Source organism: Spermophilus citellus (genome assembly GCF_964194105.1).
Source record: "Spermophilus citellus genome assembly, chromosome: 3".
Lineage (NCBI taxonomy): Eukaryota > Metazoa > Chordata > Mammalia > Rodentia > Sciuridae > Spermophilus > Spermophilus citellus.
In genome coordinates this window covers 49,256,760-49,281,746 of record NC_138184.1, presented here as the reverse complement: position 1 = coordinate 49,281,746, position 24,987 = coordinate 49,256,760, and the positions used below count along the sequence as shown (strand labels likewise).

General features: G+C 42.0%; 1 protein-coding gene across 2 annotated transcripts in view; it reads left to right on the top strand.

Moving 5' to 3' along the window:
• Window positions 1-24,987, top strand: part of CACNA2D3 (calcium voltage-gated channel auxiliary subunit alpha2delta 3) — an 890,062-nt gene that overhangs the window by 174,239 nt on the left and 690,836 nt on the right. For both annotated transcript variants that reach the window (XR_014021224.1, XM_081287674.1), the window contains exon 3: window positions 23,543-23,659. Coding sequence is in view for 1 of the 2 variants with exons in the window: in XM_081287674.1 (XP_081143800.1) it covers window positions 23,543-23,659 (117 nt within the window). In the remaining variant the exon portion in view is untranslated. The remainder of the gene's footprint in view (window positions 1-23,542; window positions 23,660-24,987) is intronic.

Sequence of the window (24,987 nt, the reverse complement as noted above, 5' to 3'; positions counted from 1 at the left end):
TGATGTTTCGTGTGCTGGATCATGTGAAATAATTTTTGAATAACTCAGATGGATTTTGTTTCAAACAAGTCTGGTATGTGAAACATGGATTCATAAGATAGATAAGAGGCATTACTATTGTGCAATGAGCTCACAGAACTTTGAGATTAATTCCTTGGGAATAAGAAGGAAAGATTATGGATGGACTTTTGAAGTTCTTCCTCTGGGCCTGAACCTATTCTCTGCCATTTGTAAGAAGAACATGAGTTTGTTAGCAGTCTCTGGGATTTCCTGTGGCTTTATTGGTGACATGTAACTTTTGATTCTTCACTGGCTTATTGGTTTGTAACTTGGTTGGTTTGTAATGAGACCTGTGAAATTCATGCCTCTTTACCTCATGATGTCGGGCTTCATACTTTTCAAAATCAGTGCTTTATAGCCGAATTGAAACATAACAGGGTTTGGGAGAAGGGCACAGGCCTTCACAGCACACTCTTGGGGCAGGACTGTGGACAGTAGTGTCACAGCTCCTGGGGTATTCCAGCCCCATTCCCTAGGTAGAGTGACACCCTCTCTGTTTGCAAGGATAGTATGCACCCAAGCTTCTTACCTCAAGGTGCTGAATACATCACATTTTAAAAGTTAATTTTCACATTCTGATTTTGGTTGATGTTTCCATTTTATTTCCCTTTTGTCTTCTTTTTTTTTTTAACCTTTTATAGTCCACTGCTGTGTTTAATGAAAGATGAATGGATTAAAGGAAGCATGCTGATAACAAGGGAAAAATTTTTTTTAAAAAAGCATCCAATTAATGAAATAGCCCACGGAACACAGAATGAATGCAGAGAAAGGCAGATAAATCTGATGCCTGTTTATTAAGTACAATTCACCTTGAATTCAGAAAAGGGAACTTTTTCAGTCAAGGATTAGTGACAAGATTTGAAAAGAGTCGCCCAGGGAAAGAGGATTAACAAAAGGAGATATTATAGAATGAAATAGAAGTGAATTAACAAATCGATTTTCTGTAAGGGTTAGAAGACACAAGATTTATTTGGAAGATAAATATTTGGTAATTGAAACCCGTAAGTGTTTTGTTGCTGGTTTTCTCACAGCAAAGCTCAGCTGGCGCGGTGAGAATCTCAGAGCTGAGACCTTAGGATGGTGCAGACCCTACCCAAAGGCTATGGGCCTTTTACTCTCTCAACATTGAATGCTCAGTTCCATGACTTCCCACTCTAGTAATTCAAGGATTTTTTTTACTCTAAGCAAAGAGGTTACTTTAAAACTTAATGAGAATAATTTGGAGCCAGAAGCTAAAATCACTTCTTTTATACAGGGGACTTTTTTTTTTTTTTAAATAGAAGCATTCTATTAGATTTTTGTTCATTTCACATCCTACTTTTCTGTGCCTCACCTGCACTTTGGAAGACATGTCCTAGGACTCATATTGTCTGTGGACAGCATAATGGGGCATTTTACCTGGCGGAAGCTTTATAGGCTGTGATGTCCTGTCACCAGGTGACGCTCTTGATGTTGAAGTGCCACAGGCAATCTCTGCCACTGGTCTGTTCTCTGAAATGACCCTGTGCCTGGCTTCCCCTATTGGACCCTTCCAAGGATGTTGGGTTGGGTTTTACTCATTAATTCACAAAGGTTTATTGATTTTTCTGGTGATCTGTTGGTTTCTTTGGCTCTAGGTGATGGTCTGTGCCCCAAAGAATGGAGAGAGGAAAGAAATTGTTCACCTCCCACATAACTAATCCCTCCCATGTTCTTTTTTTCTTTTCTTTTCTTTTTTTTTTTTTTTTTGAATTGGGCATTGAATCCAGAAGTGTATAACCACTGATCCACATCCCCAGTCCTTTTTATATTTTAGAGACAGGGCCTCGCTAAGTTGCTGAGGCTGGGTTCAAACTTGGGATCCTCCTGCTTCAGCCTCCTGAGCCACTGGGATGACAGGCCTGCTCCACCATTCCCATGTTATTTTTCTATTCAATTTTCTTTCACCCTCTTTCCATCCATTCTTAAGATGAGTGGGTTTTATAAAACAGATGTTTGTATATTTGGCTTTTGACTATGTTGCTTTCGGGAATAATATGACAAATATAATATGTCATTGTCCACCTTATATTTATTTATTGGTTGGTGCTAGGCAAGCACTCTACTAATTGAAGCATATCCCTAACCCACAGACCTATTCTTATTTTTGATGGTCCATTGGATGACTGGGTCTCTTTAAGTCATACTTGTTTTCAAAGATAGGATGAAAGGGAAAGGCAAATATATTTAACAAAAATACAATAATTTTATTAGGAAATAATTCATTACCATTAAAATTTTAAAGGTACTGCCATTATTCATTAGGGATTTCTAAATAAAATTTGATCATTTAAACCATTGAAATAGTCCTTAATGTCCTGTGCTTATTGTAGTTTTCCTTGTTCCTAGGATTCATCTCTTTCTACCCCATGATACAGAGCATGCTCACATGAATGGACACACACACACACACACACACACACACACACACACACACTTTCTGCATTTCTTTGGGAAAAATGAGAAGAGATAATTCCCTTGGAGCTGTGTGGCTTTTGGATCAACCCATGTTTGGAAAAGATGAATCATATGACTTAGGCAGACATATGTCTCCCACCTGACTGTTGTTTAAGATTCCTTATGTAGATTTGAGGTACATTCCAGAATATGTAATTTAAGAGAAGAAAATAAAATAAAATGCTTCTCTGTAATTGAACCACAAAAACCTATAGAACAAACACGCAGGCAACTCTACACAGTTCTTGCCTCTCCTTGTCCTGTCTTTGCTTTCCAATCTAGCATCTACAAGTTAGCCTGGGCCTCTTCCAGCACCAAGACCAGATTTATTAAAAGAATTTAGTATTGTATTTGATTTTTTATACCAAAGCCAGGTACTTGAACAACATATCCTTCTCTTCCTAGTAAAACCTTTCAGTCAAGGCTTCTATCCTTCTTATTTCTCTTCTGAGGGTGATTCTACCAACTCTCAAGTGCAATAACACTGTGTGTGGCCTCTGGGGTGCTTTGTATCTGCCAGAGGTAAGGGTGGGAGGTTTGGAAGTGGCTTCTGTCTTCCCCTCTTCTTTTTATAGACTCAGGAATCTGCTTTAAAAACCCCTTCTGGGGCTGGGGTTGTGGCTCAGTGATGGAGTACTTGCCTAGCAGGAGTGAGGCACTGGGTTTGATCCACAGCACCACATATACAAATGCATAAAATAAAGTTATTATTTAAAAAAAAAAAAACCTCCTGTTTGTGGAGAGGACTTTCCACCTTGTTTTCCAGGCATTTGAAGGCAGGGTTTGCAGCTGAATGCATCTTTCTGCACATTACCAAACTCCCATGGAAGAATTTGGAAGGACCCCAAGGATAAAAGAGAAAGAGTATTTGGTGGGCCTTCTTCTCATTCTTGATCTTGTGTTTATTTTGTCCAGGCTGTTTGCCAGAAGCATCCCTGCAGCTCAGTATGCCTCTTTCCCTCACTCACCGGCCTTCTCATTGTCTCTGAATAATTTAAAATTCTCAGAAGGAGACTATTTTGTGCAAAGTCTAATTAGTTACGGGGAATGTATGACCATGGCCCAGTGAATGAATGAAGGGTGGGTTGACTTTGGAAGCTCATCTGTCTGACTTCATCTCCTCCTGTCCATTCCTTTTTCATTGGTTTCTTTCCTTTTTCTTCTCCACCCAGTTTAATCCTGGGGTGCCTTTTCTCTCCTTCTGCTGCCCTCATCTTCTTCTTTTGCCTCTTTCCCTCTGTTATCATGGGTGATCTCATTCATTCCCATGTTGCTTTTTCTCCCTGATCCTCCTAAGTCTTGCAGTGTCTTCCCTTCTGTCTTCCCCTCTTCTCTTTACTCATGTTTTGAGTCTCTGTTGTCACAGCAGTTCTTCAGAGAGGGCTCTGGGTCTCCTTTGAGGAGTCACAGCCTTTGGTGCTATTTGTCACATTGTACACTGATGCAAATGTCTGTTATTTTATTTGTTTAATGTTTCCCCAGAAGATCCTCAACTCTTATGCATATTATCACAGGGAGCCCACATCATGGGAACAAATTTTTACTCCTCACACATCAGATAGAGCCCTAATATCCAGAGTATACAAAGAACTAAAAAAATTAAACAATAAGAGAACAAATAACCCAATCAACAAATGGGCCAAGGACCTGAACAGACACTTCTCAGAGGAGGACATACAATCAATCAACAAGTACATGAAAAAATGCTCACCATCTCTAGCAGTCAGAGAAATGCAAATCAAAACCACCCTAAGATACCATCTCACTCCAGTAAGATTGGCAGCCATTATGAAGTCAAACAACAACAAGTGCTGGCGAGGATGTGGAGAAAAGGGTACACTTGTACATTGCTGGTGGGACTGCAAATTGGTGCGGCCAATTTGGAAAGCAGTATGGAGATTCCTGGGAAAGCTGGGAATGGAACCACCATTTGACCCAGCTATAGCCCTTCTTCGACTATTCCCTGAAGACCTTAAAAGAGCGTACTACAGGGATACTGCCACATCGATGTTCATAGCAGCACAATTCACAATAGCTAGACTGTGGAACCAACCCAGATGCCCTTCAATAGATGAATGGATTAAAAAATGTGGCATTTATACACAATGGAGTACTTCGCAGCACTAAAAAATGACAAAATCATGGAATTTGCAGGGAAATGGATGGCACTAGAGCAGATTATGCTAAGTGAAGCTAGCCAATCCCTAAAAAACAAATGCCAAATGTCTTCTTTGATATAATGAGAGCAACTAAGAACAGAGCAGGGAGGAAGAGCAGGAGGAAAAAATTAACATTAAACAGAGACATGAGGTGGGAGGGAAAGGGAGAGAAAATGGAAATTGCATGGAAATGGAAGGAGACCCTCATTGTTATACAAAATTACATATAAGAGGTTGTGAGGGGAATGGGGAAAAAAACAAGGAGAGAAATGAATTACAGTAGATGGGGTAGAGAGAGAAGATGGGAGGGAAGGGGAGGGGGATAGTAGAGGATAGGAAAGGTAGCAGAATACAACAGTTACAAATATGGCATTATGTAAAAATGTGGATGTGTAATCGATGTGATTCTGCAATCTTTGTAATGTTTTGAACAACCAATAAAATAAAAAAAAAAGATGTATATTATCTGTGCTTTCTGGAGGAGTCCTGTCACTCAGTACAAGATCTGGTACACAGTAGGTATTTAATAAGTAAATTGTTGAGTGAGACCCTCAGGGGTTGACTTGATTCTCTAGGCTTGTTGGCAATGTCAGGCCCTGGGTTAAAAGAGACGATTTTGTTTTCATTGTCATTGAAGGTGTTTTTTGTTGGTTTGTGTACTGAGAAGAAATCAAATCTGGAGAATTTGCTGTTCTGCTGAATGAATCAGATATGAAATCTCTCATCGGGGCCATCTTTGGAAGCCTAATTTTCACGGCGGAGTATATTCACGTATAGGCACTGTGCTATGAAATATCCTGTTGGAGTCTCTGCAGTGTGGTGGTGGTTTTTAAAATCCCAAAGCATGATACTCAAACCCGGGCTCTTAGCTCTGTGAGGTTCAGGTTTTCTCTCCTGTCAAGATAGTGTCAATCTCTAGCTCCATCGTGAAAAGGCAGTGATGCAAGAAAGCACTTAGCAGGAGACCTGTCTCAGAGGACATGCTCCGTTGTTATTAGCTGTTATCATGATTGATTAGGTGATTGATTGGGCACTCATCTGCTGTGACTTCACATTCTCTGCTCCAGAGATCCTTTGTTCCCACCATTCATCCGTCTTCAGTGTAATACCCCCTCTGAAGGGCAGTTTCTTGAGCTAATAACTTACCTGTCACTGGAGGTGTCTTGAATCCTTGTCCTCAGCAGTTCACCTGTTTCCTGATGTTCCCTCTCGTTGCTATCATGGAGTCATAAAGGGAAGGAGGCCACCAACTTTTTGGTGGGACCAACAGCAGCTCCAGACCTGCACCAGGGGTTGCTGAAAGGCTTTCATTAAGGAGCACCAAGACACAGCAGCTGCATCGGGCCTCATGGTGATCAAACCAAATCAGAGAAATGTGATTGGAAGATGCAGCAACAGGGACAAAAAATCCCTGTTTGAGTTCATATCATATGAAGGTCCAGAGGGAAGAATTGGGGATTTTTTTAACCGGAAAAAAAATGATGACCAGTGTAATCGATGGCACCAGGTACCTCATTAAGCACTTTAGACAGAGAAAATCATACAATCTGTAGAGAAATCCCATAAGGTAATTGTAATTATTACCCTCATTTTTTTTCAGGTGAGAAAACAGAAGCAGAGGATGTCTGGGACAGTTTCTCCAAAGAGTCAAGGAGAGCCAGTTTTAGGGTTGGGATCACATTCAGACTATGTGCACCATGACCCGAACCCCCCCCCCCCATCTCTCTCTTAAAATATGTAAGGTAGAGTGAGATTGGGTGGCATCGCTGCATTCTAAGGGCAAAGCAGAGAGTTCAGATGAGAATGTTTTCCATGCTCAGTGTTACCCAGCGATGGGATGGGCTCCCTCATGAGGCTGCAATAGCCTCTCCATAGAAAAGCCCAGGGGTTGTTTGTGGAGATGCCTTAGGCAGTTTTGAAGGAGCACTGGGCTCAAGGACCAGAAACATCTGTGTTATATGTATTCAGTATTTAAAATGATTCTCTATCCCAGGTTTTCTCAATCCCTGCACTAGTGGTATATTTGGTCAGGTGATTTTGTATTGTGGGAGGCTGCCCTGCCCTTTGTAGGATCTTTGGCGCTTCCCTTGACCTTTACTAGATTCAGCTCCTGCCAAGAGAGAAGACCCCTAATGTCTCCACACATTGCCAGGTGTCCCTGCTGGACCATATAGTTCCTAGCTAAGCATGGCTGACTGCTGTGAATGCACCCTGCCTCTTGCCCACATCCACTCCAGGGTCCCAGTGTATTTATGTGAGGACCCTGAGTTGTCCACCCTTCTAGATTCATTTTCTTCATTTTGGTGGTCTGAAGGACAAAATACTTTGTTCTTGAGCTTCCTGAAGAAATAATTTGAATATACTTCATATTGGCATGTATAAGACAGTCTCACCTTGATTGTACAGAAATAATTACATTTACAACCTTACATTTTTAAAAAATCTGTAAGAAAATAAACCAAGAAGCAAAATGTGATACTGGGCATATAATTACGGTCCCCCCCGCTTCTATTTGTTTATATATACCACTTGATTATTCTCCTTATAATGAGCCAATTTTGCTTTGCTTTTATTTTTTTAATTTGCAAAATTTGCTTTTCTAGTAAGGAAAAAAAAATATCTCATCTTATCACCAAGTACTGTAGGAGGTTTATTAGCAGAGGTCAGGACATGAGCTCTGGAGCCAACCTGCCTGGATTTGAGTCTTGCCCTTATTTATTTATCTCAACTTAGACTTTACTTTTCCCATTTGAAAAACAATATCCCATGACAAATTTAGAAAACAGAAAATTCATCTAAAAATCTGTTGCCATGCCCATCCAGCCAGATGGAGTTTTGTTGTGGTCTTTCTCAGCATCTGAGGCTTTCTCTTTTTATGTGGATTTATTTTAAACATGTTGTACTATATAACATGCATCTTGGCATTATTTCAAGAGCAATATCTCTAATTGTACACAGTTGCGTAGACATTGCACGAGATGCTTTCTGACATAGTAATGTAGTAGCTGTGGATGAAGGCCAGGCTTGTTTAGTGGGGTATTTAATTCCTGTCTGGAGCAGACACCTGAGCCAGTCACGCTCTTCTTCGTACATCCTGAGACGTTTATCATAGTTTTCTATCAGGGATTACTAAATTTCTTTGAATGTGACACTTCATACATTTTTAATCACACAAATAATGCATGAACACATGCTCTTTGTGAACAATTCCAATAACCCAGTGGTATATACCGAAAGGAGAATTGTATTTCTTTTAATTCTACTCTATGACCCTGACCTGAGATAACATTCTTTCTGGTTTAGTGTTCACCCTTCCCTGATTAATTAGAAAAACCATCATTTACTGACAGAACACTCAGAAAACTTCACATTACAATTTACCCACACATAGACAGCAGAGCCATCTGGGAGAAGAATTAATTGTTTTAGGAAATGCCCCAAGCTTGATGTATATGCTTAATAGGATACAGAGACCTTAAATCATATCATAAATAGATGCTAATGATCAGACGTTATGCAGGACGTAGTGACACAGGCCAGCCATCAACAGTGGGTTGATGCCCTGTCACTATTTAAAAGGGAACATTTTCTGGGTCTCTTGGTATTCTTGGGTAGCTTAACATATAGTTTAACCTGTGTCCCTAAGCCTTGGAAGGAATTCAGGGGACTGTGAACTTAGACTGGGAAAATAATGACATCTTTTATTTTCACTAACCACAAGCCAAAACTTATTACTTTCTTATCTTACAAATGTAGGTGACAGGCCATAATAGTGCCCATGACTTTGTCATCAACAGGAATCACAGATATTTCTGTGTCAAGGCCTAGCTGATGCAGAAGTCTCCTTGATATTGCTCATCCTGTAACCTGCTGATGATGGTGACCGTAGATGCCACTAGATCTTGTCATTGAATGCATGAAGACACACCCCATATTTCCACATCACAAATTTATGTTTTAACCATTTTGAAAATGGAATTTTGGTATAATTGATACCTCACATTTTTGGGGTTGTCAGTCATGAAAATGAGACCCTGAAGTTTAGGAATCACGGCAAGTTAAGTGAGGTCCATATTTTACTCTTGAAGTAGGGTGGTTTGGATAATTCTAGACTACTGGGAAATTTAACTATGTCTCTCTTCCTCTTACACACACGTGCGCGTGCGCACACACCCACACACATAAAATCACTATGCTAGCAATATTTTTTCCACTTATGTGTTCTTTTTTATTTTCATTTTTTAAATGATTGTAGAAGGACATAATGCTATTTCTTTCTTTCTTTCTTTCTTTCTTTCTTTCTTTCTTTCTTTCTTTCTTTCTTTCTTTCTTTCTTTCTGTGGTGCTGAGGAGCAAATCCAGTACCTCATACATGCTAGGAAAGCACTCTACCACTGAGTTACAACCACAGAACCTTCTTATGGGTTCTTATGTTTGCACCCAGTAATATTGTTCTGAGAAGGGGCCCATAGACTGCATGTATACGGGAGAAGCCTGTGGCATGCCATCCCCTTAAAATTCCTATCTTAAAGGCATAGTAAGAATGATGGGATGAATTGGTTCATTTCCTTCTATTTTCCTAAATGCCCCTTAGGAGGAAAAAATATTGGTAGCATAGTGATTGTGTGTGTGTGTGTGTGTGTGTGTGTGTGTGTGTGTAAGAGGAAAAGAGACATAGTTAAATTTCCTAGTAGTCTAGAATTCTCCAAACCACCCTACTTCAAGAGTAAAGTATGGACCTCACTTAACTTGCCGTGATTCCTAAACTTCAGGGTCTCATTTTCATGACTGACAACCCCAAAAATGTGAGGTAAACAGTGCTTTGGTAAAAGGGTCTGTAGAGGCAGGTGGCCTCCCGTTCTGAGTCCCTGCGTGGCTGAGGAGCTATGCACAGTGAGAAGGACCCTGGTTCTGTCCTCCTGGGCTGGGATCTTGGTAATCCTGTGCCTGTCCTTCACCGGCCTGGGTTGCCTGCTGCCCCCTGGGTACAGTCATCCTCCTAGTGTGCCTGAAAGCAATCAGCACACTGCCTAAGACATTGATTACTATACCAGCTTCTGAGAGGCACGTGAATGTGTTATCCTGTGTCTTGTGTCTTGATTTCTTCACATGAAGATGAATGAGGAAGATGTTCAGAGACATTTTTGCATCTGAGCCCCAGCATGTTAAAAAAAAAAAAAAAAAAAGCTCAGTGGAAGGTTTAACTAAAAAACACAGATTTCAGGCTCATCTTAACAAATTAAGTGACCATGATGTACTTCCCTCGCCCCCAAACACAAAGATCAGAAGAAGCCATGTACGACCGATGTCTTAGGATGGGACAGAAGCTCTGCTATTTGCTGCATATTTCAATGTAGCTCAATTCCCTTCCCTCATATGGCCAGTCTGGCCTCTGGAGGTTTTGCATTAATGGCTCTGAAATGGATTCCTTTACATTCTAACACCATGATTGTAAAGATACTAGGAAAAGGTCCTTTGTGTTGGGCTTGGTGAAGTCTGTCAGAAAAATCATTTGATTCTGAAGTTGGTGACACCTAAATTTTTAGAGGATTTAGATGATGATTTTGCTTCTCAGCATAAGGGAGACTCTGATGTAGTTCCCTCGTTTTGGGGTCTGTGGGTAAAATTGAAGGGTTTCCTGCTGCAAAAACTCCCAGAGGACCTAGGATTCTATGGACAATATGAAGCAAGGAGATGTTTTAATGATGGATGCTAATGCCATGGACCATTTTCTTGGCTTCTGATATCAGCAATAGGGGATTCTATATCAGAATCTCCCAGCATTTTCATAGGATTGGCTTCCCAGTATGAGCAGACAGTTTCAGTTATCACCTCTTCTTTTCAATAGGAGGGAGCATGGATTGATAAGCATTTATGAAGCATGACCTCTCCATGACTCCGTATAATCACAGTGGGAAGCTAGGGTCCAGCCCTGACATCCATTGGAGTCTCTGGATTCATTTTGGAGTTGATGGAGTTAAAGATTCATTCAGATGCAGGGTCCTAACACTCATTCTGGCTTTTGGCTCTGTAACTACAGAAACCACTTGAGCAGCTGCAAATAGTATTAGCTCTAAGCTTGTTATGGACCTTGCGGACTTATTCATTGATTGCCTTCGATTTCCAGGACATCTTGGATATAGAATTAAAAAGACTTTAGTTAAGCCAATTAACTTTCGTGGCGCCTGGGCAACTAATATCGTGTGCTCGAGAAGGTCATTGATGTTATTCAAATAGCAGTTTTATTTGTGCTGGGATTAAGGAAATCAGAACAAAAGGTCTAAGATTTTGTTTATACCGTGTTCCTTTCCGTGTTGCAGTATCTTGGCCTTTCACATCTGAGTCTGACCATAATTACACATACAAGTGATTGGGTCACGTTATTCCTTCTGTAGATTGTGACTTGATTGCACCCGCTCTCAAGTATCCATCACACAAATTGGTTCCAGGAAAGTTTTAACTCAAGGTTTTATCTAGCTATGGTTTATCAAGCTTTCAAGCTGAAGTGTGCTGGTTAAGAGACTGGGCTTTGGGACCATGCTGCTTGGGTTCAAATTCCAGCTCCTGCATGGATTATACTCCCATTTCCAGGGTATTGACTGAGGGCTAACGACGGTTCCCAGCCATGACTCAGGCCCAGTTATATGCTTTTGGGTCATGTGTCTACTTACAGCCCCTGGAATGTGGGCAGAGTTGGTAAATGTCTGTTTCAGTCAGTTTTTTGCTGCTGTGACTAAAAGACCCAACAAGAACAATTTTAGAGAAGAAAAAGTTTATTGGAGGGCTCACAAAGCTTCAGGGGTCTCAATCCATAGAGAGCAGGCTCCATTCCTCAGGGCTCAAGGTGAGGAATGGAGAAGAATATCATGGTAGAAGAGAGTGGTAGAGGGAAGCAGCTCAGGACACACAGAGAGAGAGACTCCACTCTCCACAGACACAAATATATACTCAAAGCCACACCCCCAATGACCACCTCCTCCGGGCTCACCCTGCCCTCCTTTGGTTACCACACAGTTAATCCCACCAGGGTATTAATTCACTGACTTGGTTAAGGCTGTCACAACCCAATAATTTCTCCTCTAAAACTTGCATTGTCTCACACATGAGCTTTTGGGGGACACCTCACATCCAAACCACAACAGTATCGCTTCCAAGCTAAGGAATTCAAGAAGCAGGGCGAGCAGAGCTGCATGATGGGAGGATCACGTGCCCCTGAATCACTGTGTGGAAGAAGTCTAATGACCAGGAACTCCCTTACGGGATGGGTTCGTGAATAAGAAATATATTTCTGACTGGGCACAGTGGCACATGCCTATCATCTCAGAGGCTTGAGAGGCTCAGGTAGGAGACGAGGATCATGAGTTCAAAGCCAGCCTCAGCAACTTAGCAAAGACAGTGAGACCCTGTCTCTAAATAAAATACAAAAGAGGGCTGGGGATATGGCTCAGTGGTTATGTCCTGTGCCCCTGATTTTAATCCCTGGTACAAAAAAAAAAAAAAAAAATGAAGAAAAAAAAGAAAAGGTAAAAAGAAAATAAAAAAGAGAAAAAAAAAAGAAATATATTGCTGTTGTTCTAAGCCACTGAGATTTTGTAATATTTTTATTATAGCAGCTAATGTCCCTTTAAATAACAGCTAGTGGTGTCACCCATTGGGGACTTTACTTGATCTCTCTGTGCCTCAGTTCCCTCACCTGTAAAATGGGGGAAATAATATCAACCTGATCCAGGATAAGTGCTCAGTAGATGCTGGTTGCTCTTATTAATAATAAGTCATTGTCGTTGTTATTCCCTCTGGTCCTCAGAGAACAGGAAAGATGAATTGTTTTCAACTGGAATATCAGAAAATGTGTTTGGAAGAAGTAGGCTGCAGAAAGCAATCCGTATCAAGCAGTGCAGGCTGTGCAAAGTGACATTTTACCACTTGCTCTTTGGCTGTAGTTAAATTTGTTGGTGGACATAAAAGCCACTCGTAAATATTAAGAGGAGGTGAGATTTCTGTTCTCTGACACACACAGGCCTGTAATCATTGCTCTGACTTGTGGGGTTGTGAGGTGTTTGTTCAGCATAAATATTCTCATTTCGAAGCCTTGGATCCCCATGCAGTAATCCTGAAAACACCCAGGAAATGGAGTTTTTAAATAACCATTTGAGGCCATTTGATCTTATTCAGGAGACAGACGAAGTCCCCAGTTGTAAAGCAGCATGGTATACCTTCACACCAGGACAAGGCTGGTTCTGTCAGCGGCTCAGCGGGTGGTGGCCTCTGACTTGATTTCCCTTATATAAAACAGGAGAGAATTCAACATTCACACTTCGTTTTAATCCCACAACCACCGTTTATCAGTGGCATTTGTCTGGTTGATTGTGTTGAGCAGTAAAAGCTTTATGAGACTTATCAAGATGAAAAAAAAAGGGTGGGGGGAGAGCATAGACATTAAAACAGGGAGAAAAGGAGAGAGATAACCATCTTTTAATTCAGGAGCTGACAGTCTGGAGGTGGCAGACATCTGTCAGAGATCACCCACTGCACAGCCAGTGCTCTGAGGGCCAGCCTCCCCAGAACTCTGTGACTATTAAGTACTCCAGGCAGCCAGCTGGGAGCCTGAGGTCCTGGGCTCTGGAGCAGAGGACCCTGGTGATTCTCGTGACAGTACTTTCTTGAGATGCACACCAGAAATCACCTTGAGAAGTCATTGAGATCACACAGCAATTTCTTCCTAGCTGGGAGCTCTTAAACGCCTGCCAAGGAGGGCTTGGGATGTAGCTCAGGATAGAGCACTTGCCTGGCATGTGTGAGGCTCTGGGTTCCATCCCTGGTACCAGAATTAATAAAACAGAACAAAACAAAAAACCAACATGCCGAGGAGACCCTACTGCCCTCACCACTGATCCAGTTCCATGCTGTTCTTCTGGCACAGGTGTTGTTCACAGGTGATGGTCCATCTGTCCAGCCCTGCAGAACTGGGAGCCAAGCTCCTTCTTGACTTCCCTCTGCTTGCTCTTTGGATTGCAAGTCAGTGCCTTGTCTCCCTCTCTCCTCTTCATTCCACACAGGCTCTTTTGTTCTGATGCATTGCCTCTTGTTCTAGTAGCTTTGACAGAGAAAAATTGCATTCCTCAAGGATTTTCCTCAAACTTCACTGGATCTGAAAGAGGTCAAGGTTAATAGCGGCTGCTTTTTTTTTTTTTTAAACCTTGGTGACACTTGATTGGTGTACCTGTAGGAAACAGAATTATTCATCTAAATACGGCATTTTCCACGTTTAACAGAAAGATGTTCTTCGGTGACTGAGAGTCCCACAAAGTCAGTCATTTCTGTTGTTGTTACAGTTGAGAGGCAGTGTTCCTAACATCAGTTTAAAAGATTTGGAAGTGTGTTTACTTGGAAACATAATTGCTTAGAAGTGTTGTGTGTTGAAGTGGCACTTCTGTATGCAATAATTGAGTTTGAGAGGAATACTAAGTACATTTATGTCATAATAAGAAAATGATGCTGCCTATAAGCAGAGACCCAAAAATTGTAGATGAGTTTTTTACGGCAACATCTTCAGTAACATATCTGAAAACTGTCATTCCCTATACAAATATAGACTTTGAGCAACCAATTTCTGCCAGAAGAGAGCCATCCCCCAAAGAGTTACTTTTGTAGACCCATAAGAGCCTCGTGAATACATCCAGAGGATGCCCACTGCCCAGAGTAGCATTTGGAGCTGGTTGGTCTGGTAGGTTCTGAATGTTGCTTGGCAGGTTATTCTTGTTGAAGAAAGAGAATGACCATTTTTAGAAGTTTCAGAGCAAGTGTTGGGATTTATTGCCCCCTGTTATTGCTCCCATGATATTTTTGGTATTTTACGCTCTGTCCAGCTTTCTGCTGGGTATTGCACATGCCTCCTCTCACCTGATTATTCCAAGAACAGTATGGTATGTGAATCCACTTGACTGTGAAGGAAGGGAGTCTGGTGGAGACCAGGAAATGTGTCACAGAGAAAGTAAGTTGTGCCACAAGTACTTGAACTTGGTACATCTGGCTGTGTTAGCATCAAACCAGGTGGCCCAGCAAGCACACAGTGATGGTCTTCCTCTGATTGGAAACCTGGACAATGATTCTAAGCAAGTGGGATCCTGCTTTCAGGCCCCAGATCATTATCACTGCAGCAAAATTGGCACATATCCTTTTCTAACCAACATCACAATCAGCTGTCTTCCCTAGGAATAATGGAAAAGACAGAGCAGGAGCTGCATTCCTCTGTCCCACTGTAAGGACATAAGCTTACAGCTTTGCATGCAGCCTAAAGGGACCATCCCCTTCCTCTTTTTTACCTTCTGCATCTCACCTTGTTTCCCTGCCAATCAAGTCATGGCTCTGCTTACCAGCTGTCTTGTGATGGCTCCTGACTGTCTCATTACATTCACAGGGTCCTTTATGGACTACCTCCCCCAGGAATTAGATATGCTATACAATCATTCCCTTTTCTGTGAGCTTTGGCTAATTCATCATTTTAAAATCCTCCCTGGGACCTCTTTTCTACCTGGAGGCTGTGATGATCAGTTTTTTTCCCGATCAGAATATCCTCCCATACCCAACAGTAGTGACATACCTGCACTGCGAACAGGTGAGACCCAAGTTTTGAGATGAAACTTGATTTCCACTTCTGCTGCTGGCAGGTAGAGTCTGCATAATGTTGCAGGCCTTTGCAGCAGAGAAGTGTTCAGCACTTAGTAGAGGCCCTACCCTCCAGTGTTGCAGGACACCCCAATAGCTCACCATCAATTTCTTCTTCTTTCTGGGTTCTTATCTTGTGAATTGGAAGAATGAAATCCATAGACTAGGGTGAGTGAGTGTAAGAGAAGGATTTATTGAAGAATAGAAAAAGGAACAACTCTTGCTGGAAAGACAGGACCCTGTAGCAGGTTTTTCTCCTTCTGAGGATGCTAGTCTAGGGGTTTATATAGCATGAGGGCCAGTGCTGTTGGTCCAAACTTATGCTATTAAGGTTTGGAAGAAGTACCGATGCTATTGGTTCAAACTGATGCTAATTAGGGTTTGGAAACATACTAACACTATTGGTCAGCTCTTGAGTCCCAATTTCCCAACTTCAGTTCTGCCCCATTTCCATTTTCTTGCCACAAGTAAGGAAGGAGGTTGAGGTTGCCAGATGGGGCTATAGCGCTCCATGGAGTGGACTTCTGCAGCAGCCGTCCATTCCATGCCCAGGTGTGGCCACCAAAGGATAATAGATTGGAGTACCTTAGCTTACTTGCTGGCTCACCAGTCTTGGACCTGCTGCACCTGTATGGTGGGCTCCATGTGGCCATGGGGCCATAGGCCATGTTGCCACCACGCTCCAACCTACCTAGGCTGCCGTTCCGCCACGCCATTCCACCACTTTTCTGCCGCTTCTCTGTCAGGCCCAGTAGGCTGGCTGCCTGGCTTGACATCTGAGGAGCCATGTCAGGTATGTGACTGGAGGAGACATTTAGAGACGGCTATGTGGGATATGAAGGTGTAGGTTTAGGTGGAAATTGTTACTGTCTAGGGGTGCCAGGTTCATTGTCTCCATTCAGCAAAGAATTGAAGAACAGGATACAGAGATAGCAAGCAAGAAGTAGCAAAAGAGAGATAGATTTCACCAAGAGAAGGGGCACCAGAGCTTGGAATCTGGAATTTTCTACTTTCCTCATCTCCTCCCCTGTCCATGTGCTTCTCACTATAATTGATTGATGTCCCCTCTGTCCACACATCTGTTTTAGCTTTTTTTTTTTTTTTTAATCATATTCCCCTCTTAGGAGCAAGTATCTATCTGATTGGGTCCCTGCTTTGTCCATGAGCACTTTTGTCAAGCCAGAAGTTGACCTTAGTTCTGGTCCTGCCTGGGACCTCCTCACTCGCTTCTTGTCCTGGCAGTGTAAGCCTTTTTACATCTCCCTCAAAATGACCCATGCAGCTCTGTTCTAACTTATTTTTTGCTTATTTTTAAACAAAATGCACCAAAAATAATCCATGTCATAACTAGAGGGACTCACATGTATTTGCCAAGGTAACCCATCTGTCCCCACACCCTGCAGACTGACACGTGGTAGGCTATTTGTAAATATTTGTTTAATGAATGAAAATAGTAATAATTTCATTAAGCTCCTTCTTCTTCTTCTTTTTTTTTTTTTTTTTTTTTTTTGGTTTGGTGGGGTAATCCTTACTTAAATGATTGGCTTAACAAATTTCTGTCTTATATTGTGGCTTTTTTAGAGCTTGAAGGAATGAGAGGAAGACAAAAGATTGAGCCTCAACATGGGAACACAAGGCTCTTTCACTTTTACATAGCAAACCACTTTTAAGGATTCTGGACTTGGGTTGTCTCTAAGTTGCTGTCCCAGTGACAGGATTTCCCAGGGCATCTGGGTTTGGGGGATTTCAAGGGAAGTGCCAAAACTTGGGTGAGGGCGGTTGAAGCAGACCTATTGCTGTCAAGTCAGGGGCTTGAGGGCACACTCCCCAGATTTTCAGTTGGGGGTAGGAAGGTCCTTGCAATATCCTCTACTCCCCTGGACCTTCTGTCAATCATCATGCCATGACTTTAATGATGGCCACTCCAAAGATGTAATTTTAGTTTTGATGAGAAAATTTAGCCAAGAGAACATGTTAAAATGCACCCGTGGCTTTGGCTCATGATACTTTCTGTGTCTGTTCTCTGTGTTATTTCCTGGTACTGAGCACATCCAAAACCCCTCTTCTGTGTTCAGCTTTTATCCCAATTACTTGTGATTGGTCAGAAGTCTCCTGACTTGAGCTCCCTCTCTGGGGGCAGTTCCAGGTGACTCACTCCTAGATATGCAGTTATCATGTAGGGAAAAAAAATGACCCAAATGTATGAGCAACATTAAGTGTCCTGACAGTGAAGTAGTGCTTTTCTCTTCCTGGTGTTTGTGTGAAATGATCTGGCAAAATAGATGCTGCAGAAATAATGCGTTTCTGTGTCTCCCTTCTCAAGTGATAAATGTTCTTGGCTCATCATGGGATTTCTTGCCAAATGCTGATTCTGCTAACAGAAGAAACAGAAGCCTTTGGGTGTTCTTGTGCGACAGGGGAATGCAAAGTTTCTCAGGCTTGCCTTCCTTCTGTGTCATGAATGCTAAGAGGTAATTTGCAAAGGGCTGTGTCCTGCCTAGACCCTTGGCTAAAGTCACAGGCTCCCTTGCTCAGGCATCTGTAGCTCCTGCATGGAGCCAGGGGAGGGCAGAGCCAGGAGCACAGGCACCATCAGCCACCTTGTTGCCATTTGTTTCTCAAAGAGCTTCATTTCAAGAAGGCAGAATGTGACAACCCCTCACAGTACCTACTAGAAACTTCTGCAGCAGAAGTGCCAAGAGGAAAGAGGAGGGAGCAGCAGGATTTGGGGTGGAGTAGGCATTGTGCTGGGGGACTTTCACAGATGTCCTCCTGGTGAGATTACTGCCCCTGGCATTCTGACTGAGCCCTAGAAGGTCAAATGACATTCTTAAAGTGACACAGCCAGCCAGTCCATAATGCTGCTGTGTCTGACCACCAGCCCTCTTTCTGACTCCCAGGGAACTTTGCCTGTACTTTCTCTGCATCTTTAGACTCTCCCCATGGCCTGAATCCTGGCCACTCCCCTCAGATGTGCCTCCCTCCTCTCTATTCTGTACATTGAGGGTTTTCAAAACATAAATTACTTAACCCTTTCAATGGCTTCAGTCATCACAGCTCTCCATACCCCCTACCAACCTGCCCAAGAATGGATAAGTTCCAAACTCTTAATCATAGCACTTTTTTTTTTTTTTTTTGTCATACCAGGGATTGAACCCAGGGGCACTTAACCACTGAGCCACATCCCCAGCCCATTTTTTTTTTTTTTATTGGTTGTTCAAAACATTACAGAGCTCATGATATATCATCTTTCATACATTTGACTCAGTTGGGTTATGGACTCCCATTTTTACCCCAAATACAGATTGCAGAATCACATCGGTTACACACTCACATTTTTACATAATGCCCAGCCCATTTTTATGTTTCATTTAGAGATAGGGTCTCACTGAGTTGCTTAGGAGCCTCCTGTCTCTGGACCTTTCTACTTGCTGTTCATCCTTTACTGAGTCTCTCACCTTTCCAGCCTTGTCATCTCTAAAGGGTCTAGCAAGATGGGAGTCCCTACCTTGACTGCCCCCATGTGTCTTTGCCCCTTTGCCCCTCAGGATGTGTTGACCAGGACTTCCTCCAACGTTGCTGTACTACTCCTTCTGTCACTCCAGAGACACAAAATACAGTCTGTGGAACAAACAGAATTCTGGAGACGGGATCCCAAGGCCGAACGACTCCAGTCTTTATTCTGGGAGCATGGCCGGCTCTTCCATTGGTGACCCCTTCTTGTGTCTTCCTTTTGTGTGAACACACCGACCTGTTCATACTTTCCTAACTCCTTTTTCCAATTGAAGGAAGACTGATTTACATGAAACAAGCAATTTAGAGTGCAGTCCTTGAAGCTAGAGCAAATAAAAAGCTCTCCTCCTGTGCAGCTGTGGGGGAGGTCTGCTGGAGTGGAGGAGTGCCAGACTTTTCCTCCCAGATTTTGGCAGCTTGGAGGACGGAAGCCATGTTGTGGCCCATATAGGACCTTGGAGTGGACTTCTCACAGAGGCTCCAGGGCCACCTTCCAGATACATTTTCTCCACTCCCTGCAGGTGTTGGTACTGTCCGGAGCTGTATGTATGCCTTGTGGCCCTGCTCCAAGCTCTCCTTCAGTGGCCCTGTGGGGGAGCAGAGGCGACGGCTAGACCTCAGCTGTACCCTGGCTGCGAGGCTTTTGCTTTCTCCAAGCAGCTGCAGCCCTTGTCAACTGGCCATGTCTCCACTTCTCGGGATTTGACTCTCTTGGAGAGTCTGAGCCACTATTGGCTACAAATTCAAAGAAACAGGTTTTTTTTTTTTTAATGGCAGCAAGAAGTGCCTTAGGAAAAAAAGTTTGCAAATATTTGGGCTGTCAGTCTTCTATCCCTCTACCCCTCGACGTTCAAAACCCTGAGCAATGGGAATTATGGCCTCTCCGGGGTTTAAACTGGTCTCTGAACATTTGACTCTCTCCAGCTGACTGTAGCTCTCTATGCCTCAGCTCCCCACCTGCAGGGCAGGGATCATACCACCCCTCAGGAGAGTTGTGGGGATTGGACAAATTAATGTACAAGAAGTTTCTAGCACTGTGCTGTGTAGGACTAATTTTACTGACTCCCTTAGACTCTGCCAGTGAGGACATGTTGACTAATTGTATAGATTCTGATGGGGACTACATTCCATAGAGGAATCTGTTTAGTAGGGGGCCATATTCTATTCTATTCTAAATATAACCACGTCTTCTAAAATAGCATATTTGTGGTAAATGTTAGAAAAAACAGGTGAGCAAAAAGATGAAAGAAAAAAATCATTTGTAATTGCATAGCCAACTGTGAACACTTGGCCTACATCCTCTAAGTCATACGTGTGTATGCAGATGAGTGATTTAAAAGAAAAAAGCCATCAATTACTATCTAGTGTAAATTGTAACATACTGTGCATGTTTCCTGCATTGATTGATAGTTTGGGATGGCTGCATGGAATTCTGTTATATCATTGTAGCTTACTCTGTCAAGTTGGAGGTCAAATGGCTTGGTTTCCTGCTATAAGTACCTTTTTAATGGCTCTGATCTGTATTACCATTCTGAGCCACCAATAACTTGTGATTGATTAATGAGTTTCACTGGGTTACTGTCTGTGTTCTTCAAAATCTTTTGATTCCAGCAAAGTGAAACATTTCTTGGAAAGACTAAGGCATCATGTTGTTCTGACCTGATTTCAGCCTATGATAGCATATCTTGAAAAGGCAGAGTATTATCTAGGTATGGGATAACTTCCCCAGGAGGTAGGACAGTAATGGATACTTGGCCTGTTAGCAGAGAAGACCTGTTGGCACCTCCTGAAGGAAAGGACTGAGGCTTAGAAGAGGAATGGAACCAGGAAACTGCTGAGTTTGCCCCTGATCTGGAATCCTCTGTTTGGCAGACAGTTTCATGTTGAGATTTGTCACTAAGGCATAGGCATAAGTAGTCCTGGGAGACTAACACACTCTGTGAGGTCAGCGGCTCCTTTTCACAGAGCAGACTCAGAGGACAGATGTGGGAAGATTGCGTTGAAAAGTTGGCGGAAAGTTAAAGTTAAATTGATTCCTTCCAGAAATGTACTGGAAGAGAATCACATGCAAATACCATATACGATCAGAATACGGGGGCCCAATATAAAAGCCAAAAAAGTCAAGTAGGGGTTCACTGTGAAAACCATTTTATGTATCTTTCTTTTAAGCCTTCATCTAGATCACCTGAAGTCACAGAGTCACTGAAGACAGAGATTTTATTTCACTGATTGTAAATATGAGGCTGATATTAGTTTTGTTTTTGTATTTTGGGGTAGTGAATCAGCCCTGGGTATAAGCTGGCCCCTGCTGTGGGCTTTTGGAGCACATCTGGCAGTCAGCAGGGAACCCTCGGGATTTTTGGCACCAAATGTATTGGCTTACGTTTGAACTTAGGGAAAGTTTCCAGTGACTGTCATTGAAGTTTTATCCAGACACCAGAGGACGCTGTTAGCTTAAGCCAGGACTGGGCTGGCCAGTATTCCACATCCCAGGCCAATCCAGTCACTGCCTGGGGGCTTGGAGAGGCCACCCTTATAGAGCCCCAGGATAATGCACCTGCCTCACCTGCCTCTTCTTTATATATCATCGTATTAACAAGCTTCATCCAGAGAAATCTTGCAAGTGTCTTCTGTGGGTGGGGTGATGATTACGAAGGTGTGTCCTTGCCTTCTGGGCCACACCAACTATAATACCAGGGGAGATGAGCACAGAGTTCTTTGGGCCCTGGGATAGAATGTGCTGCCTCCTTGTTTTGGGGAACCAGGACAGCATTGGTGGGGAAGGAGAAAAAGGTTAGAAGAAAGAATAATGATTTGCAGGTGAGATGAAAGAGAAAGGCTTTCCAGAAAAACCCATATGATTTTTATGAATGTTCTCAGATAGAAGTAGGAAACTATACAATTCCTGGGACATTATGGGACCAGCAGAACAGTTCAGAATCCACTAAATAATAGCAGATGTTTATCTCGGTTTAGACTCAGGTGGTTCAGTAACAGCACTTAGTTTATTTCTACAGGATCAACTTAATTCTGAAAAACTCCCAGCCCTCGAGCCTGGTATTCAGGTCAGAGACTCCAATGTCCAGTCCAAGGGTCCCTTCCACCCTTCCATCTCTGCCAGTGTCTGGTGATGGGGGATGAGAACTCTATGTCTAGGGTCCCACCTGCTTGTACCAGTGTGAAGGGGATCTTGTGGCTCCTAGAACCCAAAGCCCTATCTCCCAGCTTCCCGGCTGAGCTCTAAAAGGTTTTCCTTTTGGTCTTAGGGATCTGAGGAGTTCTCCCTTTACTTTTCTTCCCTTACTTAAGTCCGTCCTTCTCTCCACAAACTCTAACCTTCTCCTTTTGGAATACCCAGTATTATTGCTTCAAAGGACTTGGAAATATGAACTGGGAAGGGATGTATATATCCCTTTCCAAGCTCAGTCTTGGGTGTAAGATGGCTTCTGCTGACCAGGAAAACAGAGACCCTTTTCAGTTTACATTTTTGAAGTTAAAGGTGGGGAGAATAAGGAGAAAATATAAATGTATATGTCAAAAATTATTATGCTGTTAAATAATTGTTAATATTCTCCACTTTAAAAAAAATACTCTAGACATCCTAGAGCCAAGATGAGATGTGAACCCCTATATTTTCTATGCAGGAGTTTTGGGTGAGAGGCAAGTAACTAATTCACAATTTCACCACAAATTAAACATATAACCCCAGAATATTTTTAGTTCTACAGTCTTTTAAAAACTTCATAAATGTAATGGATTTGTATTGATTGGAAAAGCATTTTGAGCTCCATTTGGAAGATTCCTATTAAGAAACATTATTTTTTCCCAGTGGGAACAAAATCTAAGATCTAACTAAAATCTTTAACAAGAGTTAAACCAACTCTTTGGTCTCAGGACCACTTTCCATTCTTACAAAATAGTCAAAACCCCCCATGAGCTGCGGTTTATGTGGGTGGTTAGATTTTCTCCCATTCTATAGGCTCTCTGTTGATGTGCTTGATTATTTCCTTTTCTATGAAGAAGCTTTTTAGTTTGATGCCATCCCATTTATTGATTCTTGATTTTACTTCTTGTGCTTTAGGGGTCTTATTGAGGAAGTCTGTTTCTGAGCTGATACAATGAAGTGTTGAGCGTACTTTTTCTTCTAGTACGCACAGGGTTTCTGGTCTAATGCCTAGGACCTTGACCCACTTACAGTTGAGTTTTGTGCAGGGTGAGAGATAGCAACACAATTTCAATCTACTACATATGAATTTCCAGTTTTCTCAGCACCATTTGTTGAAGAGCTGGTTTAAATAGATAAATTGCTGAAGTGTATGATAGGTTTTAAATGAAAAAAAATTGTCTTTAATTGGGAAAGTGTGGGGACTATGGGTCGAATCCTTTTATAAACAGACAGATTATATTTGGTTTAAGGTTATATTTGGTTTAATGGCTATGTAACATTTCAGTTTATTCCTATCCTAGGTACCAGCTGAGTTTCCAAACGGAACCAGAGTTCATTTTCATGTTTTCCCATAGTTTGTTTAATAATAAAAAATCACAGTCCAATATCCCCCAAATCCAACAGAAACAGTGATATTAAGATTTTAGATATTTTAAAATTCTCATTGTTAGAGGCATGGAGTTTTAGTATCATGTGCTTTTAATGTTGCCCTTCCTCCTTACAGAAATACAAAGAGTACGAGAAAGATGTGGCCATAGAAGAAATCGACGGCCTCCAGTTGGTGAAAAAGTTGGCGAAGAACATGGAGGAGATGTTTCACAAAAAGTCCGAAGCAGTGCGGGTAAGTCTCCTAATTTCTGCTCAGAGTTGCTGTCTCTCAGCTTGAGGAGGGCCTTCTCCTGATGAGCCCAACTCGCAAAGATAAATGTTGTCTCTTCCATGAGCACTTTTATTTCTTCATTCTGGTTAACCAGGAAAAGCAGTAACTAGGGACTTTACAGGTTGGGTTTCTGGACCAGTTTTCTTCTTAGGATTTTATGCCTCAGTGAAGATGCCACTAACTATACAGCTGTAGAGGATGGGCCTCCACCTGTGTGACACACCCACTAATTATCCAGAATTATTCAAGGGTACATGGTGCTTCAATTAAGCAAATATAAAAACGTAAGCCGTGCTTGTCTAAATGTGGAATTGAAAAATCTCAATGGGGTAAATGAGGATTATAAGAAGTTGGAGGTTTTCCTGATCTTTGTTAGAACATTACTACAATTAAAGTGTTTGGTTGACCAAGTAACAGCTCCATAAGTTTCATACTATCAGCTGAATGAATGGAAATACAGTCCACAGGTGTATTATTTTGGATTTCCAAGATGGCTTCAGACTTCACTGCTTGTTATCACACAAGGTCTCATACATTTTTGGCGTAGGACAGGTGAATGCACAGTCCTATATTAATGTTATAATGGCCCACGACTATAGGAGAAATTATAATCTGAAGAGTTCTTTATTTCTAATGTACAGTTTGCTTACCCTCTGGACTTAATAATTTTCTCCAGAATCTTTTTGTTATAAAAGACCACTTTCTGCTTTAGCTCTTCTTACCTGGTTTGCCAAACCAAATTTCCTCAAGTTATTTCTGCCTTAGACCTGGTAAGCCCACACCTTCGCTTGTCTTTAAAACATTTTTTGTACTATTCTGATTCAGGGAAGGAGAGCATTGTCAATTAAACTTTTATCTTCAGTGAAACAGTCTTTATGAATCTCAGCTTCTTTATCTGTAAAATGGGAAAAAGTCAGGCCAGGGGTGTAGAGATCAGACACCGTGTTATGATTTTTGAGCCAATAGAGCAGATGCTGCACATGACCAGTGCTAATGAATTGGAGTTGCTGCACAACTATGGGTTATTGTTTAAATAAGATGAGACTTCTTTGTGGAAACCATGGAAGAAAAAAATGCACCTTTATCTTCTGCAAAAATAGTGTGCTGATTGCTGGCGTGGAAGGTGCAAGGTGGCTTCTGCCACATCCTTGTTTCACTTCCTTGAATCAGATTGTCTCCCTCACAAATATGGAAGCCTGGTGGATGTTCAAATCTCAAGAACAGAGCCCTGAAGTTAAAAAAAATATATAAATTTTAAAAAGCCCTTGTCATTGCCATTTTGTGCTTAT